The sequence below is a fragment of the Cyprinodon variegatus genome, unplaced genomic scaffold (assembly GCF_000732505.1).
Source record: "Cyprinodon variegatus isolate N-32 unplaced genomic scaffold, C_variegatus-1.0 Scaffold1002, whole genome shotgun sequence".
Taxonomy (NCBI): domain Eukaryota; kingdom Metazoa; phylum Chordata; class Actinopteri; order Cyprinodontiformes; family Cyprinodontidae; genus Cyprinodon; species Cyprinodon variegatus.
Genome location: NW_015151455.1, coordinates 102,712 through 121,864, shown reverse-complemented (window position 1 = coordinate 121,864; position 19,153 = coordinate 102,712). Strand labels below are relative to the sequence as shown.

The 19,153-nt window shown below is 38.1% G+C and overlaps 1 protein-coding gene across 2 annotated transcripts in view; it reads left to right on the top strand.

Moving 5' to 3' along the window:
- The window catches only part of prex1 (phosphatidylinositol-3,4,5-trisphosphate-dependent Rac exchange factor 1), a 116,217-nt gene that overhangs the window by 69,914 nt on the left and 27,150 nt on the right, over positions 1 to 19,153 (top strand). For both annotated transcript variants that reach the window (XM_015399284.1, XM_015399283.1), the window contains exons 16-25: positions 4,151 to 4,296; positions 7,030 to 7,122; positions 10,091 to 10,239; positions 10,328 to 10,413; positions 13,572 to 13,711; positions 14,628 to 14,772; positions 15,080 to 15,255; positions 16,435 to 16,596; positions 16,837 to 17,047; positions 18,780 to 19,065. In XM_015399284.1, the coding sequence (XP_015254770.1) occupies positions 4,151 to 4,296; positions 7,030 to 7,122; positions 10,091 to 10,239; positions 10,328 to 10,413; positions 13,572 to 13,711; positions 14,628 to 14,772; positions 15,080 to 15,255; positions 16,435 to 16,596; positions 16,837 to 17,047; positions 18,780 to 19,065 (1,594 nt within the window). The remainder of the gene's footprint in view (positions 1 to 4,150; positions 4,297 to 7,029; positions 7,123 to 10,090; positions 10,240 to 10,327; positions 10,414 to 13,571; positions 13,712 to 14,627; positions 14,773 to 15,079; positions 15,256 to 16,434; positions 16,597 to 16,836; positions 17,048 to 18,779; positions 19,066 to 19,153) is intronic.

Below are 19,153 nucleotides of genomic sequence, written 5' to 3'. Positions count from 1 at the left end.
GCATCCAGAATTTACTCGAAACGAAGTCATTTAGAATGTTTTTAGAGCATAAACAGTAGTGTATAGGATTTCCTAAAAGCGCGTTCACGACGCTACGGAAACCGCGGCAGACCAACCCAGACGAAAGTGCGCATTCAGCTCGGCAAAGAACTTCTGCTCTTCCTCAACACTAAAGTCCTCAGACATTTTTCTTTCGTTGTTTCTTTCTTTGCACAGGTAAACAGCACATTTCTTCGCTTGCATTATCGGCAGAGCAGACGCTGAATGTGCACTTTCATCTGGTTTGGTCTGCCGGCTTCCGTAGCGTCCTGAACGCGCATGTGCGCGCTTTCAGGAACACACAGTAATTTTATTGTTATTGATTTGGATTATATGTTGTATTACATGATTTAGTGACATCATTGACTTCATAATGACTATGCAATGTGATGTGCCTATTTTTTTTTTTATTATAAGTCAAAATAATCTACTTACAGTATGCAATGAAACAGCCAGTGTGTGTCAAAGTGATGAATTTATCTTTATTTTAAAAGTCTTAAGTTCCCCTGAAAATGAGAACACCATCAATGTTCGATGCTGTAGCGCACATATTGTTTACATTGCGACCGGTCTAACTAGGGAGTACCAATATGGCGGCCGGTGGCTTCACTTCAACTCCGTTCTACCAACGGGCAATCAGCAATCCAGTGAACGAATAGAGATCAGTGGTCAGAATCAATGGGAAGATGGATAAACTTAAAATCTGAATTATTCTGTATTTTAAAAAAATATATTAGAAGCTTTAAAAGAGTCTAAACTGGAATTAAGGTTCTATTTCCAGCAGCTCAACAGTCCTAATCATACAACCAAATCTAAAATGCTTTAGTTAAAAGCATTATAATGGGCCAATGGTCTAGTCAAAGTTTAGAACTTAATCCAATTGAAATCCAAACATCTACACACATATGCCAATACAAGCCCAAACATAATCTTTAAGAATGCTTTAGAATAAGGTCATAGGTGTTTAGACATTGCCTTATTGTTTAGTTTTTCTCACTTTGTCTCAGACAGTTGTCCTCCCGTCACCATCTGTTTGAAGGTGGCCACCTGCTCTGACTTCTCTCTGTCCTACTTTACCGCTGTGACCCATCTCCACCCATCCTGTCGGTCCTTCTTACCTCCAATCAGTTCTTTTTGTCAAGATCTTAGTCAGCACATCTGCTGTTTTTTTTGTTTTTTTTGCTGTTCTTTTGAAGCTCTCTTCTTTTTCCCGTCCCCATTTCTACTTTTCTGTCCTTGTCTGCTTTTTCTTTGACACTTCATAACACGCTGGTATACCTTTTTATGAGATGAAAGCCTGGAGGACACAACTTAGCATTCAAAGTTCAAACCCAAATACAGGAATTTGGCTGTATTTGCTGTATTTTGTGACGAGTTTAACTAGATCTTAAATTTAAATGTCATTTAAGAAATGTAAATGATCACTTTTAACCCCATGGAAGGTGTTCAGCACAAAACGATTCAAAACAGAAATGTAAATAAATTCAAAACACTTCTCTTTGTCTGACTTATGTAAACATATTAATATTTGCTTGTATAACAAAAGAATTGTAGATTCATAATTTAAGGGTCAGCTTATTACTGCTTAAACGTTTTAAAGATGATTTAGAATTTAAAGATTTCAGAGTGTGTACAAAAATGTGAATGTGTTACAGTTCACTAACCAGCACTCCATTCAGCACAATAGGTTGTAAGAAGGATTTAAAGCATCCAGCCTTTATGAGTCAGAGGAAATAACTCTCAGAAAATGGTTTGTGTTGGAGTGAGGCCAGGACATGATGGGGTGTGGTGTGAGGTGTGCGGTGTGCGGTGAAGCTGTTAAAGTCGTTGTTCATCTTTGGGTGGCAGATGTTCTCTAAATCCCTGAGCAGCTGGGTACCTAAGTGTTCAGATTTGCTTGCACAAGATCCTTTTTAGTCACCTTGAAGGTTCGAACACATAACTCACAAGATTAAGAAACTTATACGCTCAATCAGCCACCTGTCTTAACTTTCATGAACCTGGTGGTGTATTTTACTCCTGTTTGTATCTAATAAAGAAATACAAATTCTTTAAAACGTGGTAATGTTTTTACGCTCGCTTTACATTTCTCGTAACACTTGGGGCTAAAACAATAATGTAATAAACAGGTTAGTGATTATCAAGGTTTTTACCCGCGCTCTGCCCCTCCCCACATGTATCTGTGCATCAGAGTGTTTATCCCACCATGAGAGTTTCATTATGGCGTTAGCTGAATTATTTACCCCCTAATATATATAACTGATGGCTGTCAGTATCTGCTGAAGCACAGAACCAGCAGATCCACATGCCTCAAACCACTGAGCGTAATAAAACATAAACACCTTTGGAGGTAAGTCCAGACTTTTCGATAAATACTCTTTATGTTGTTTAGGTAGCCATAGACAATAAACATACCTAAATAAATTTGTACATGCTGGATCTTAGGTATAGTGAAAAAGATTACATTTTATCAGAATATGAAGCACGTATTGACCTGTGGACCTCTCATTGTGTTCATATCTATACAGATGGTTAAAAAGATCAGGATAACCACATGTCAGGGTGTATTACCCAATAGGGGACTTCCATTTCCTTTTAGGACCGCAGATTTTCTGTTTATTCTGTAGAAATATTGCCTCTTTTATGTTTTTAGAATAGGAAGCTGAAACAAAATCAAAGTCCTATTTAACCTTAGAGTGTTTCAGTTCCACAAGACAAGATATTTTATTTAAATTGTTGCTTTTACACACAACACTTTTCAGAAAAGAATGTTAACATTCACTTTTTAGGTTCCAGGTCTAAAAGCAGAATGAAGCACCTGAGAAAATTAACAAAACAAGCATTAAGGAAAAATTATATTGATTTTGTTATGGCACTTGGGAAAAGTGAAAAGGTGAAATCGCTGACATGGTTTAAAATCGCACAGGGGCAGCCTATGTTAGCAGAACCATGGGGATTTACTTTTATTTAGTTTAATTGACAATGTTCAGAAAGCAGCTCCAACAATGCAAAGGAAAAGAACAGACAGTGGCTGATCGTATTATTTTTGGGACACAGTCATTAACGTGATGCATTAAATAAATAAAAAAGTAAGAAAAACGAAGAATTGCCTACCCAGAAGTGTGTATATATATATATATATATATATATGGTTTGGCCTTCTTCACACTTCCGTAGATATTTACCAAAACTGAATGATTTACACCTCTTGTTCTGACATAAACATAGTTTCCAGTGAAAGAAACGGGAAAATTTAAAAGCTTTTTAGAGGTGGAAACTCTTAGAAGCTGCCCTTTTATTTCCCACTTTCACCCAGGTCTTTCTTTAAAAAGTTAACACATAAACTGTAAAGACATTTAGTGAGAGAAATTGCTCAAAGTGTTTAATATTAGTAACTAAAGATGATCAAATATAATCCAGCCGGCTTAAACTGTGCAGCAGCCCTTCAGCTTAGTGTGGGCAGCAGCTTTAGCATTTTTAGCAGCCTGTATCTACCAGGTTGCAGTTTCTCACAGTGTTTATAAATCCTTTCTGTTTTGTAGTTTTATGATGATTTTCTCTCTTTCTAATTGGAAATAAACACAGTTTGACTCCTGGTTTGGTCACAGCTGGGCAAAAGAGCATTCATTGGTATTTTACTATCAGGATGAATGTAGTGTTTAAACATTATTTAAACAGTTCAGTAGCTATTCAGTAAGTATGTTGAAGCATGTTTTAAGCCTTAAAACATATAATATATAACCGATGTAATTTAATAAATCTTTGATTTAAGTGAAGTTTTTTTGAATAAATCGTTTTGATCATATAACAAAGTTAACATCTCATTTGGATGATTTTGACAGCATGTTTATATGTTTATATTGTGTTGGGCCTGGATAAGCATTAGCCATGTGCTCACCTGTTAAAGCATCACTCTGCCCAGAGGCAGGATTTCCCAGTGAAAACTCACTTATTTATGCTCTCTGGAGAGCTCCACAGGCTGCTCCCCAGATGTGTTTTGGCTCCAGATGTTCCAAATTGGCATCATTGTTTTATGACCTAATCGACCTCCACTTTCTGTTTTGAAGACTGCCTTTGTAACTACAACATGCTCCTCTTTTTATCCCTTTAGTTTTAGAGAAGAGCGAGTTTAAAGACGACTCCCAGTTCTTCCGCTTCTACGCCGACGAAGAAACTGAGGGAACTGGCACCAAGAGCAAGCAGCTCCAGCGAAACGACTTCAAGCTCATAGAAAACGTCCTAGCCAAGTCCCTTGTGGTGAGCTGGAAATCATGTTTCTATTTTACACGCGGTCATTGAAATACTCACACTTGGCTGATAGTAGTAGCTTCACAGACTGATTTCTGCATCATCTGGAGGATATTTATGTACAGTATGTACTCTAATGTTTATTCTCAGCAACAATAAACCTGCTGCAGATTTACTACATCAGACAGCTTTATCTTCGCCCGCAGAGACACACATAAAACATTGTTGAAACAATGAGGTTTAAAGGATTGAGGTTAAAAACAACCCGAGTCTCTTTCTCCAAATAAATCCATATTTAGCTTCACTCTTTAGACCAAAATGTGTTTCTGTGTGTGCTCAGTCATCACTGTACTCTGATTTAATTCACTTCCATTGTGTTTGAATTTGCTCAGATCAGGGTGTTTCTTTTTCAGGGCTGCAAATAAAAACTTTTTTTGCTAATCAATTAATCTGTCAATTATTTTCCCAGTTAATCATTTGATAAATAGATAGAAATTGAGCTTAAGATACTTTTTTTTAGAGGATGTGAACTAAATAAAGCTAAAGCTTTGCCAGTTGAGCAAAGTTACAGACCAAGAAGGTTTTAATCCTAAATGCTAAGCAAATGGCATATTTTATCTGTACACTTCAGTTATTGTTTATTAATAAATTAGTTTATTTTTTATTAAAGTTATCACCTGGATTAGTCTGAATGAAACATAATAGGGTTGGTGGATACAGATTCAAATTCCCAGTTAAACAACACAGATGTTAACATTCTCATCAGCTCTTTATTTTATGTACAGATAACATGGGACCGTATATACCTTCAATGTGTTAAAACTGAAAACAGGCGATTTATTGATTTGTGTAGCGATTGGAGCATTTCTATAAGTGAGAAAAAGCATCTTTTACGATCTTGCTATTGCTGCATTAACTTTTTTTTTTTTTTAACCCTACAGCCAAAAAACTTTGATTTATTTGGATTTTAAGATACAGACACAAGATTAAATTCAATTCAGTTTATTTATAAAGCGCCAGTTCACCATACATGTCATCTCAAGGCACTTTACAATTCAATACAGTCAAATTGATTCAAGGTTTTCTATCTAAGCAAAACCAGTTGATTGCATCGACTTATTGACTCGAAGGCAATCCCTCAAGATTAATCGTAGTTGTTGATTAAAGGGAAAAGAGGCCTTGCTAAATATATGTTTTACTGTAAAAGAAATATGTAACATATATACAAGGATCTGATTAATCGTAGTTGTTGATTAAAGGGAAAAGAGGCCTTGCTAAATATATGTTTTACTGTAAAAGAAATATGTAACATATATACAAGGATCTATGGTTATATGGGATGAAGACAAATGCATACTGATCTCATATTACAGTAGGATAAATTATTATAAATTATTGACTGCTATTATAAAGCATGATGCTGCAAAACGTGTGAATCTGTAAATTAAATTGTTTGTAATCGCGCTCCAACATCTACAGACTCCCTAGTAAACAACTCGCCATATCTAACACTGTCAGCACTTTTATAAGATACTCTGAAAACATTTGTTTTCACCCTCCATAACTAAATAAAACTATGCCTTTTCCTTTAAAAGTGATGTATTAAAAACAAATCAGGGTCTAGCTCTGTGTTTTTACTGTCAGTTAGAGTAAAAAGCATCATAAAGATGAAGGAACACGGGTTATTCAGGGAAAAAACAAAAATGGTTTTTTAGACGTACTTCAACAGATTTGCTGCTGCTGTTGCATCAGGCAGATGTTTCTATTAAGTATTTTCCAAGCACGGTTAATACAAATTTTTTTTACAGATTGATTTTGTCCCTATATCTACTACGTTGAGTTGATTTGCTGCATCAAGTCTAGAAAGAAAAAGCATTAAAATGAAAATTGATTTAAATTTGTGGTTGTATTAAGAAGAATGAGCAAACATTCTATGGGTATAAATCTTTCTTGCTAATGGTATATATGTACATGAATAGGTAAATATCTATTTTAACATCTGTTTATAGCGGGAAACGGCTTTCTGGACTAAAACTATATATTATTCAACTTAGAATCATTATTGTCTAAGTTACAAACGATGTTAGGATTGTGTTAATCTACATAGATTATGCACATTGCGCCTCGTTGATCTATTACATATGAGGTAGGGTCGGTATTAATTTGCCAAATGAAATTAGGTCACTGGAGTGGCTCCAGCAGACGGCTTTTATTCACCAAGGAGCGACAGAAAGGGGATTGTTTATCTAACGGAAGCCAACAGGAATCGCCAGCATCCCTTTTTCTCATCTGAGTGGGAAGTAGGCGTGCTCTCTGGCCTTCCACAAGAAATGGAAATGGCTTTTACTTGATTAGCGGTCCTAATCCCTCACTACTCTCGCCCCATTTTTGAAGCGGAGTGCAGGAACTCCTTATTTACCGCAGTCATCTCCTCTGATATAACAAAAGAGATCAGCATCTTATCAGAGCTGTGCAGCAGGAAGATGGCCCCAGCAGCAGCTTAACTAATGGTGGCTACTAATGGCTTTTAACGCTGCTGAGCCTCTATTCACAAGGGGGGCAGTGATATGACAAAGGGACACGAAGCACCTGATGCAAGATTAATTCTATAAAGCTCATGTAGATGTATACATGTGACATTTTTTGGGGGGAAAAGGGAAACTTTAGAAGTGTGTAAAAATGATCCTCCAAGCGATCAACTCATGTGAATGTGTTATTTTTATTTTTTTTTCCCTGTGCTAGATTCACCCCGAGGAGGAAGACTACGGCTTCGAAATCGAGGAAAAAAACAAAGCAATTGTGGTGAAATCTGTCACCAGGGGCTCACATGCGGAGGTAATGGTCAGCACACAGACAAACACACAGAAGGCGCATGTTCTTCCCGCCACCGGGCATTAGTTCCAGTCAGTAATGGCTGTCCACTGTTTGGACGGCTGCTGTCGGTCTCCCTCTGTTCTTTTCTACTGGCCAGGCTTTTTTCACACTGACTGAATAATTAGGCAGACATTATTTCAATCATTTAGAGTAATTTGAATTAAAAGAACAGACTTTTTTTTTTGAATTACCACTTTTTTTAAGATTAATTTGAATTTGAAGCAAACTTTGTATGCTTCTTATTATGAAGCCTTTTTCCTGCTATTGTTGCTGTATCCATTTAATGTCAGTCCTTTGGAAAAGAATAAGCTTTAAGTCAAATTACTAATACAAATATTGGTAGCTGTTAAGTGGAAGGGAAAATATGCCCCATCCATCATCCATCCATTTTCGGACACACTTAATACCAAGTGGGGTCGCGAGGGGTGCTGGTTGCCTAACTCCAGCTGTCTACGGGCGAGAGGCGGGGTATACCCTGAACATGTCGCCAGTTCAGGGTATACCCCGCAAGGGAAAAGATGCATAGTTTTCAAAATCTTTCAAATGTTGGTGAGCATTTTTTTTCACTTCCCAAAAATCTCATCAATCACCTAAAGTCTTTAGCAAAGAAAGAAGCAAAGGCGTGGTGGTGGTGGTGGTGGTGATGATGACGATGATGATGACGATGATGAGGATAGAGATTTTCATCTCAGGTGGGAGAATCTGTCAAGGGACCATTACTGATGTTCTCTTTAAACCTTTGTTTTAAACAGAAGCAAAAAAGAAAGTCTGATTTGCAGCTTGGCAACAATCATATGAAAACATATGGAGGGAATTTTGTTCCATTATTATTGCAGGCAAAGAACAGGTTTTGTTAAGAGAAATTTGAAAAACATTTTTTTTTTTTATTGTAAAGTGAAATTGGAAAAAAAATGCAATCCAGAAATAAAACTTTTAATCAACAAAATGTTTTTGGAGTAACTCTGTTGTTTTTTAATATTATTTTATTGTCTCGCATTTTTCTTTTTTTTAGATTGTTTCATGAATAGCATTCTTTAGAAATTGCGTTTTACTGATCACATTCTCTTCAGATCGCATTTCCATTGGTCTGCATGGACGTTAGCAACAACATTTTTATTGGGCTGAAATGTGATTTGTAAAACTCAGTTTAGGAAAAGAAGAAAAATGAAGAAAAGACTGAGTACAAAATATGTGTAAAAAAAAAAATTAATAATACAAAAAAGTATCAATAAAATATATGTAAACCTGTATAAAAGACTTGGATATTAAACATTAGTTAGAGAATCAAGAAAAGAGCTAATTAACATTTAAAACCCCTTTATTTTTTTGATAAAAAAAACTTTTTCAGAGCATTGGATTTTTCCCCCCAAATATCAGTTAAACAAATATTTGCTTGCAACAATAATGGAATAAAACTCACTCCATAAAGGGACGCAGCAATGTTATGACCAAAGCTGGAGTTTTGGAACTTGCAACCACAACGTAACAAAAGCATTTGAGTTTAAGTCAAACCTAAAACATTTTATTGTACACTGTCAGATTAAAGAGAGACACATAAAGAAATGTATAAATATGTGTTGTCCTGCTCATGTCTCCGCTAAGATTCACTAAGGTTTGCTCTTATAATGTTACAAATGTGAAAAGGTTCACGAGATTTGATTAACAACCCTGCAAAGTTCTGTAGAATAAAGCTCCGTCTCTAACATTTTAAGTTTGATTATCCTGGGCAAAAGCCCCCATCCTATTTTATCTCATATAATTGGGTTTCATGGTTTTCTCATAAAGTTGGTTTCTTTACTTCTTGCAGTTTTTTTTGTTGCACAGAAACTTCCTTCATAGCGTTATTAGCTGTCCTCTCCCTTATTCACCACAATTAAGCCCCCCCTTCAGGGCTCCTCGATGCTTCCTTTTTCTTCATTTCTTCCTGCCGTTAGTCTGCGTTCTGCTGCTCCATCCCCCTGCAGTAACAGGATTGCTGGTGGTGACTCGGCCTGTGTGCCAGCACACTGAATGAAGCTCAGCTGATTCCCATGGGGCTCTGAAAGGGGCTGAGAGACTCACACACACACTGAGCCCTTTCACTATATGATGCTGTTATAGAAATTCACGTGTATACCAGCAGCCAATGCTGCACAGTCGCATACATCCTTTCCTCATTCAGATGGCCGCGGCTCCTCCCTGTCTTCTCTACATCCATGGCGGGCTGTAATCCAGAGTCGGGGTGTCTGGCTCTGGCCGAGGCCACCCCAACCGGATCCGTGTCCAGGACACTGAGCTCACACAGCCACCAGACAGAGGCAGCATTATTCTGACAACGTGACTGAAGATGTGAAGGATGACTGCATTGAATGACATACAGCAGGCGCAGCGCTACATGAATAGCTTATAGAGGCGCATTTATGACAGATTTGGAGGCTTTACTTGTTAGTTTCTCTTGCTGCATCGTCACATACTTTTAATCTGGCCTGCAGAAGGTCATTGACACAGACAAGATGTTACATGACGGCTGGTAAACGGGGAGCTGGGAGGTCAGAGTGGAAATGTGTGATTTCCTCCAGCATTAACCAGATGTAAGCTGCGTGTAGCACAGTTTTACACCATCCACTCCGTTTGCTCGTTTAGTTCTGCTCTTTCTGGAAACTGCATCCTAAAGCTTGAGCAGACTGAAGATTTCCTCAAGTGCACATATTGATTTTTGTCCCGTATGTTTTGTCTGCTTCCGCCTTCCTCCTTGGAGGCACAATTTGCTGAATGCTGATTTTATTTAGTTCAATCTGTACAAGTTGGGCAAAAAACTTGAATGAAGCAAAGGAAAAACAGCTGAGGTCTAAGGCAGACAATTTGTGAACCAAACGTGGAAGACACTGAGGCAATCAGCAACCTATAAATAAGAGCCTTCTGTCTGCTGTCTGTCCGTCTGTCCTCCCAGATGGCCGGCCTGCAGGTGGGCAGGAAGATCTACACCATCAACGAAGACCTGCTGTTCCTCAGGCCCTTCTCAGAGGTGGAGGCCATGATCAACCAGGCCTTCTGCATACGACGCTCTCTGCGGCTGCTGGTCGCCACCAAAGCCAAGGAGTGAGCATGATTATTCACTCAGGCATACATCCACAGCAGACAGAAAGCACAAGCTGTTCTGACTCGACTTTTTTTCCCCCTCCTGTAGGATCGTAAAGATCCCCGACAACCCAGAGAGCCTCTCCTTCAGACTCTCTGGATCTGAGCCGCCACACGTCCACGCGGTGAGAAAAGGTGAGAGTCGAGCTTCAGGAGCCAAATCACTTCCAGATTTCACCTTTTCTTTTTTTTTTCTTTTTTTTTTTTTAGATATATAGACTTAGAAGTAAGTTACCCTTTGTAATATGATGGTACTCTCAAGGGAATAAAAACAAAGCAATGGGTAATTGTTTTTGATAAAAAGTCCTCAATTTTCACTGAACTCTGTTAAACAAAACAGAAACTGAGTTGTTGTTTTTTTAAATTTTTTTTTATTTTACCATAAATCGAAGAAGTGTGAATTGCATTTGTTGCACATTTGTTGAGTTAGTGCTTTGACCCCTTTCACTGCAGCAGCTTTCCACATCAGGAGACTTTTGGCCCATTTTCTTTGCCAGATAACTTAACCTCAGTCAGTTCAGATGGAGCAAGGCTGTAAAAAAATCTATTTTAAAGTCTGGCTGTATACTCCCGATTGGATTTCTTCTGAATTTTGTCCATAACCTTGTAACAAACAAATTGGCTAAAGCTTTTAACTGCTAACAGGTTTTAATAGAGGATTCTCCAGCATTTAAACAACCAGATCAATCCATCATGATGGATATTTCTCCTACATGGCATATATATGTAAATATATATACATTCTAAGATGTTTTGATGCAGCTTTTTTAAATCTAAGCCTTTGTTTAAAAAATAAAGATAATTTTTCTCTTTGGAGAAAAGTGCCATTAAATGTGCTATATGGGTTTTATGATGGTTAAAGGACAAATAAATCATAGTGAGCCTTAATGATCGTTGAGGTAACTGTAGCCTCCAACCACCTGTTACTCTCTGCTTTTAGCTTTAAGGCCGCCTGCCGAGCAGATGACTTTCTTAGTGTTTAAACTCCTACGGAGCGGCACCTTCAGCGCTTCATCTTTCATATAATCCACCCTGCATGCAAGTGTGCTTAGTGATCAGAGCTCAAGGTATAACAGCAGACAACAAAACGGCTTATCTTTCTAATCTGAACCCTCCTACTTTCTGCTTACAGCCTCCTAATTAGATGTTTGCCCTTCTTAGACTGACTGAAAGTGGAATAAAGATGGATTTACTGTACTGTTCACCATGATAGATGATGGCTTGATCTGTGTGAAGCAAACAGAGGCAAGAGGATAAAAATGTTGAAATGAGAATCACTGATTTGTGCAGCTAAGGAATGGGATATCTAAGTTGGCTTTACTTTATTATGACTTCTCTGCTTTCACTGCTCCCCCTCCCCATCCTCTCTCCTACTGTACTTTATTACTTCTAGCTCTCTGTTGGTGATTGAGCTGCAGTTTTTCCAATAAATCTATAAGGTAGATTAACTGTTTTTTTAATTTGCTTGTGGCGTAGCCCCAGAGTCAGGTAATTGCTGACGCCTGCAGTGGAAGTGATGTGATCGCTTGTATTTTTAGATCAGAGAGGAACGATGATGAAGGTGTTGATTGGACTTTCAGGCTGTGAAGCCATTTTTACTATCAGAGGTAATACCACTGAACTACGATGGAATATTAGGGCCAGGCTGGAGATTTTTTTTATTTTATTTTTTATTTTTTTTAATAAAGTCGTAACATAAGAATAAAGATGAAAATTATGAAATTAAAGTCATCATACCACAACCCGTTTCAGAAAGAAAGCTTGGAGCTTTATGACGGTCGACCAGCTCCAGCAAACAACAACCTGAGGCCATTTTGACATACAAGCGAATTAAATGCTGATGTGCTAAAAGATTTCCTTATTTGTCAAACCGATACCAAAGTATAACGTCACATGATGCTCCACATTCCTCATTTTAGTGAAGAAAGTGTTTCTTGTAAGAGTTGTAATAAAATACAACTTGTTTCTCGTAATATTTGGACTTAATTCTCATAATATTATGACTTTATTCTCGTAATGTTACGATTTTATTCGCATAACATTTAGACTTTTATCTCATAATATTGTGAATTTATTCTCGTAATATTAGGACTTAATTCTCAAAATATTACGACTTTATTCCCGTAATGTTACGACTTTTGTCTTGTACTGTTACTTTATTCTGGTACTTTTATGACTATTCTCATTGCAACTTTATTCAAAGTCGTAATATTATGAGAGTAAAGTCATAAAATTACGACTTTATTCTTGAAGTAAATAAAAAATCTCTAGCCTGACCCTAACACTCGTCGTACTGATCAGTCTAATACATTTTGTTCCAATAACTTGGATTGATTACAAGGAGTATTGAAAAACTAAGGAATAGTATTTGCTATTTAAACCCTTTAAATGTGTTAAATTGCATCACTTTACAACTAAAAGCTAATAATTGATAGGGATTTATCTGTCAAAATACTTTTTTTAATTGCAGAGTCTTTAAACAATACGTTGTAAAGTGGTGCTATACAGGGAAAGGGAACGGAATTGAATTGAATGAGACAGATTTTTGTAAAGTTCAGAGGAAAGGTTTTATCTTGGTATAAAGACCTGGAAAGTGCTTTTATTCACCCTTGTTTGCTTTTTAGCAATAAATAAAATCTGATGCAATTGTGTGCCTTCAGATGTCACCTGATGAAATTTGTTGATCTGGTGTAATTCAGTCCAAGTAGACCAACGGTTATGCAAACTATGAACATCTATCAGCTCTGATCCGTCTCACAGTTCAGGCCAGAGAATCTTTTAATAGTGTCTTAAATATTTTGACCTTTGTGGAAGAAAACTCATAGTCAAACTCAGCTCATAGTAAAGCACGGTAGTGGTCACGTCATGCTGTGGGAGGCCCTTACCTTTATTTTTCCTTTTTTTTTTCACTTCGCAAATATGAAAGACTTATTTTTGCCAATCCGTTAATCTTTTGATTGTTCTTTATCTGTTAAAAACCAAATAGATAAAAGTTCAAGGTAAAGCTGAAAGACTTGAGAAGCTTTTGAATTCAGCATGTTGATGGATAGAAATGTCTTTATACTTTTTACAGTAGCATAATTCATGCTGGGAATGTTGGGAAGTTGGATTATTACTGCATGTTGCTCTTTTTATAGCTACTAAATGAGTTGATCTTTATTTAAATAAAGGATAAATGAGGATGAATTCCTCCAGCCCTACATTCCACATTAAACACCATAAACACACACAGAAGTTTGAGGCACTTAACTTGTCAAAATGTGAAAAATTTTATTCTTTAAACCCTCCGACAGGCTGGGAGGCAGCTGCTGCAGGTCTCCAACCAGGCCAAGTTGTCCTGAAAGTCAACGGGAACAACGTGAACCGCAGTGATCACCAGGAGGTCCTGGAGCACTTCAGCGCTCAGCACTCTCACCAGGAGCCCCCTCAAGCAGTGAGAGCACACACCCAGATAATAACTCTGTTCTTTTAACAACCTAAGTTATTTTGGACAACCTGTGCCTTTTGGTTTGAGAAGATCTTTAAAATGTGTCACTTTTTCTATTTTTTTTAGACCTTTGGATTCTTAAAGGCTTTTTCTCTCTAATCCTAATAATCCTAATAATATAAATACCTATGAAGGCATTTACGTATACATGTTTGTTTTTATTGTTCTTATTGACACAGAAATTTCTGGAATCTTCCTTAAAACAGTGTTAGCCTAAGAGCAGGATCTGATTTGTTAGTGTGTTAAATTGTTATTAGATATAAATGAAAAGCGGGGTCAGGTCAAGCTGAAGATACAATCATGCCTGGATTGGAAAGACGGTGTAACAACCTGTCTTTTCCATAGACTTTCCATCCGTTCCTCTTCCGAGAATATTTGATTTAGATTCCTGTGTTCTGACTCATAATTAAACTCTTTTCTTATACTCCATACTGCATGGCCGCTGTCACACATGCAAGCTCTTCCTTGCTTGTTTTTGCATTCCTGTTGCAGCACTTGGTGTCTCCAGGCACTATTTCACAAGGCTGCAGACTGAGCTGATTGTCCTTCATATGGTGTTAAACAGTCTTTCTTCTAGTCTTTTTTTTTTTTTTCCATCTCTGTCTCTCCTAAAAATAAAAAATAAAAAAAATATCAGCCTGGTGAACAGGCTGATTATGGTCTAATTCTAATAAATATTTGCAAATATTTCTGCTTTCTTATCAAAATAAGATACGAACAATAAGTTTTGGCCATTAGTGTGAAATAATCCTCCCTAATTACCTTATAAGGCTTATTGATTAGGGTTTTTTTAAGGTCTTAATTCAGACCAATCCTTTTCTCCAAAACAGTTTTAATCTTAAAATCTGTTCTTCCTTCCTAGTGTCTCTGGGTTTATCGTGCTTTTGAGGATGTGGAGGAGCTACAAAGACCAAGCAGTGCAGGTGAGAAGGAGGAGAGCCCCTTTAGGCCTTACCCCGTGGAGAACGGCTCAAGCCACGAGGAGGGTAGCACCGCTAATGGAACAGGTGAAACATGATGCTGCAGACCGTGCAGTTATTAGTTTTACAACATGTAGCTGTTCTACTCTGAGCAGAATGCATTGTGCTTTGAAAGGATTGTACTATTTTAATAAATGGCAGATTTGGATCTTAGTAGCAGTCAGTAGAAAGCAGTTTCAATGAGCATATTTACATAATGTCGTGTTTTTCTAGAATCAGGGGATCTGTACTGTACCAATGACTGTAGTTTTTCTATCTCCAATATTGAAATATATAATTCTTTGATAAGCCTCTAAAAGAAAAGGAGACTAACCAGTGTAAAACTGATCTACAGACCACAGGCTCTGTAGACTTTCCCTCTCCAATGATCTGCCTCTGGTCAGCCTGACTGTTGATAATGTCCACCTGGAACATGGAGTGGTTTACGAGTACGTGAGCACTGCAGGGGTAAAGAGCCACGTCTTGGAGAAGATGGTGGAGCCCAAAGGCTGCTTCGCCCTGACTGCTAAGGTAGCTATGAGCCGCATAATTTGGTGTTATAACGTTTGTTGGTGAGTTAAAACTCTGAGCCGAATGTCACCTTCAGTCAGTTTCACCTTCTGAGCAACACGCCCAAAACTTTGTGATTTTCTATACTCAGAGGGTATACAAAAGGACATACATACAGCTTTCCGATGGTGAATGAGCAGCAGCTTAGCAGTGAAATCTGTTCTTCCCACTGATGGGTTTATGCTTTATATGGATGATATATTTTCATTGCAAAGCCTACATAACAAGTTGTTTAATACATTTGCAAAAATATTCAACCCTTATTACATTTTGTCTCTTTATAACATGCTGGTGAAGATTCTCAGTCATCCAGGTCATAGTCATTCCAAAGAAGTTAAAGACAATCCACTGGACTGTGTTTCCAAGTTGTTTCGCTTCCCATCCAGGAAGCTTTTTCAATTCAAATGTCAGAAATAGTGTTGAGTTGCTTTATACAACATGCAAATTGAAAAGGACAAACTGCTTCTTTAGTTAGCCTGCAATGCCCCATATCCAGTACTCAGGTTCTTCCTTCTTTCTGGGACGGCACCCTTCTTAAATAAATCTTAAAAAACACTCCGTACGATCCCGTGTGACATTTAATTACTGAATGTGTTAAATTTCTACTATATATTAACAGTAATGTCAATAGTATTGCCCTTTGAGCATTTGGCGGTCTGTGTGCTCATGAGTAGCCTGAGCAAACTATACTTTACAACTATGCTACTGCCCTTACCTGTCTGTGTCTTTATAACCACAGTTCATATCATAAAAAAAATGTATGTGTAAAATTTAGTGAGGGGGAAAAAGGTTTTCTTTTAAAAATTGGAAAAGTTTAATGTGTGATTAGTCTGTTCATGAGTTACAGCTAAATACACATTAATCTTTTATTTTATGAAACACAAATACCTATCCTTAACAGAATGTGAAACATCAAAGAGGAACAAATACTTTTGCATGAAACTGTATGTCTGTTGTGTTTGCCGTTGTTTAACCATCAAAGATATAAATGAAGCAAAATATCTGATTATTGTGTTTAGTGAAAAAGTAGGTTTTTTTTTTCTCCAGTAAAATCCATTCAGGTTTAGGGATTTTCCTTTTCCAAACAGACAACATTTCCTAGGCTATCCCTTCTTATCCTGCGGTTCTTTTTTTCTGCAGATCCTGGAGGCGTTTTCTGGTGACGACAGCCTCTTTGTACGTAACTGCAGCCAGCTCATCTCTCAGAGCGATCGAGTTGTTACCATGCCTCAGTACGAGTTCAGACAGATCTGTGACACAAAGCTGGAGAGCATCAGGCGGCGCATCAGCAGCTATCAGCAGGTACTTACTGTTGGTTTGGTTTTGCAAACATGTATAAATACTAAAAGGTCTCTGAACTTTTCAGAAATATGAAATAAATACACATTTGCCAACCTTTAAATGCAGTCCAGGCTGTAATGTGTTTGCATATCATCATCATCCATCACCCTGTTAGGACCAGAGCCGACAAAAGGCTCATAGAGTAGCTCAGGACTAAATAGATGAATATCTTTTCTCCTTTCTCGTGTTGTTTCTTCCCAGTTCGCCAAGGAGCTGAGAAATAAGGTGTGGCCCTCCTTCAGACAGGCTGGCGTTCGCCCTCACCCACTGGGCTGCATGGACTTTGTTCCTACCAACTGCCACGTGAACCTGATGCAGGTTTCCTACCCAAAAAGCACCACCTCCGCCGGCAGGACTTTCAGTATCCGCTTTGGTCGCAAGAACTCCCTTTATGGCATGGACCCAGACCAAGGTAGAGCCAATACACAGACACATCTTACTTCAAACAAAACAAACAGATTTTAACTGCAGTACAACCACTCATCCTTATTATGTCACTGATATCTACGATGATACAGTCCAACACTCAACTCAGTGGTCTTTTTTTTACCACTTACCGCTTGTGTCTATTTAATTCCTTGGTAATCTTGAAGCGAACATCAACTGCAGCTTCTCTCTGTAAAAATAAGACCCTCCCTCCCAAGTTTTCTTACAGCAAATTAGATGAGTGGTTCTCCATTAGTACTCCATTAGCCTCCTACTATTCTCAGATTGAAATGAAAGAATGATGTCAGTGAAGGAAGTGTCAGGTTCTCTCTGTGCTGGAGAAGCTTAAAATGAGAGGAAAGAGGAGGAAACTCAGCTGAAATGTAACCGTTGCAAAGAGGATCTTAGAAAACCTGCCTGTTTGGAAGCAAAACATCTGTCTTCAGCTGGCGACATAGATCAGCTCTGTCACGACGGCACTCTGTATTAATTAGGAGTTTTTAAAGTTTGACTGCTATGTCTGTTCATCAGCAAAGATGAAAATTCAACCCAGCTGTCTAGACAGCAGACTGTGCTTTTTTAGAGGATGGCTTTCTTCTTTTCTCCTTTAAGCTCCAGCTGCAAGGCAGATATCTGCCCAGCGGTCGTCACCCTCAGTTGATCTGCTTTCTGACGGTTGAAGCTGTCTGCAGTGAAAAGGAGGGAGAGTCCTTAGCTTTGCAGATGGAGATATGGGACTTTTCAAAAGCATCCATGCACTTTGAACTTTTCCACATTATTTTTAGGTTATAACCGCAAACTTAAATGTATTTTTGTTGGGGTTTAAGACCAAATGAGGTCAGAGTTGTCATCTGCAAGATTTTTTAAGCTTCTTTGTTTTCTGACATATTTTTACAAACAATGATACGTTTGATACCCTTTACTCTGATGCATTTAAACAAATTTTAGTGCAACTAATTGCCTGCAGAACTCACCCAACTAGTAAATAAAGTCCAGCTCTGTTTATAATCTCATTAGTGAATGAACTGCTCTCATCAATTATCATCAGCAAATGGAATGAGTATTGCATAAAAGCAAACCTACCCAGAAACAAAGGAGAGCTTCAAACAGAGACAGTGGTATGGTTTAGATAAACATGTTTTCTAAGTTAGAAAGCCGTGACCTAAGTCCAATAAAAACTCTAAGACAAAGTGAAAAAAACAGATATTTTTCATATATTTGGAAAGGAGATTTAGCTCTTTTACAAAGAACAATGGCTTGCTAATACTTTGTTTACGTAGCAGTAATGCATGGCCATAAAATCACCATAGAATTAATTAAGGTTTTATCCAGACATTTAAAAAAACATTTGTAAGAAATGTTAAGTCTTTTTCTTTTATTTATAAAAATAAGTAAAAAAAAAATGTCCTCATGAAGGACATATTTGTTGTTAGTTTCTTACATGTCTTTACTTTGCCTGCAGTTTTAGCCTGTCAGCTTGCAGCCCAGTTTGGCATTTAGCTCAAGTAAACACTTATGCATCCTGTTATTTTCCCAGTTGTGCTGTGTAAGTTGTTTTCCATTAGGAGGAAATAGACACCAGACAGCAGTGTCATTTCATACGTTTCCAACATCTGGCTTAGATGGGAATGCCAGAGATAGAAGCTGTTTTTCATTCTAAGACCACTATGGTTATGCTGATCCTCTCCTCTTTTCTCTCCTCCTCACCTGTCCCGCAGCACAACTGAACCCTATGTCACACACCCAGCATTGCGTGACCAGCATGGGCGCTCCTTCCTGGAGCTGCTCTGGGTTGGAAGGAGATGAGGCAGATGGCAGCAGGGAGGAGACCCTGGACGGAGGGGAGTGTGTGACGGACGGTCGGCAGGGGGTCCATGGAGAAGGTGGGCTGAGTTTCCTGCTCAAACAGGAAGACACAGAGACGCAGGACGCCTACATTTACCTCTACAGCCGCTTGGATGTTGCAGTGAGGGAAATGAAGCAGTATGTCGCTCAGATAGATGTGTAAGTATCAGAGTGAGAGGGTTGGTTTGGGCTTTTCACCTAGACGTCTCAGCACTACTGTTTTGGTCAAATGTTTGCATCTAACAGG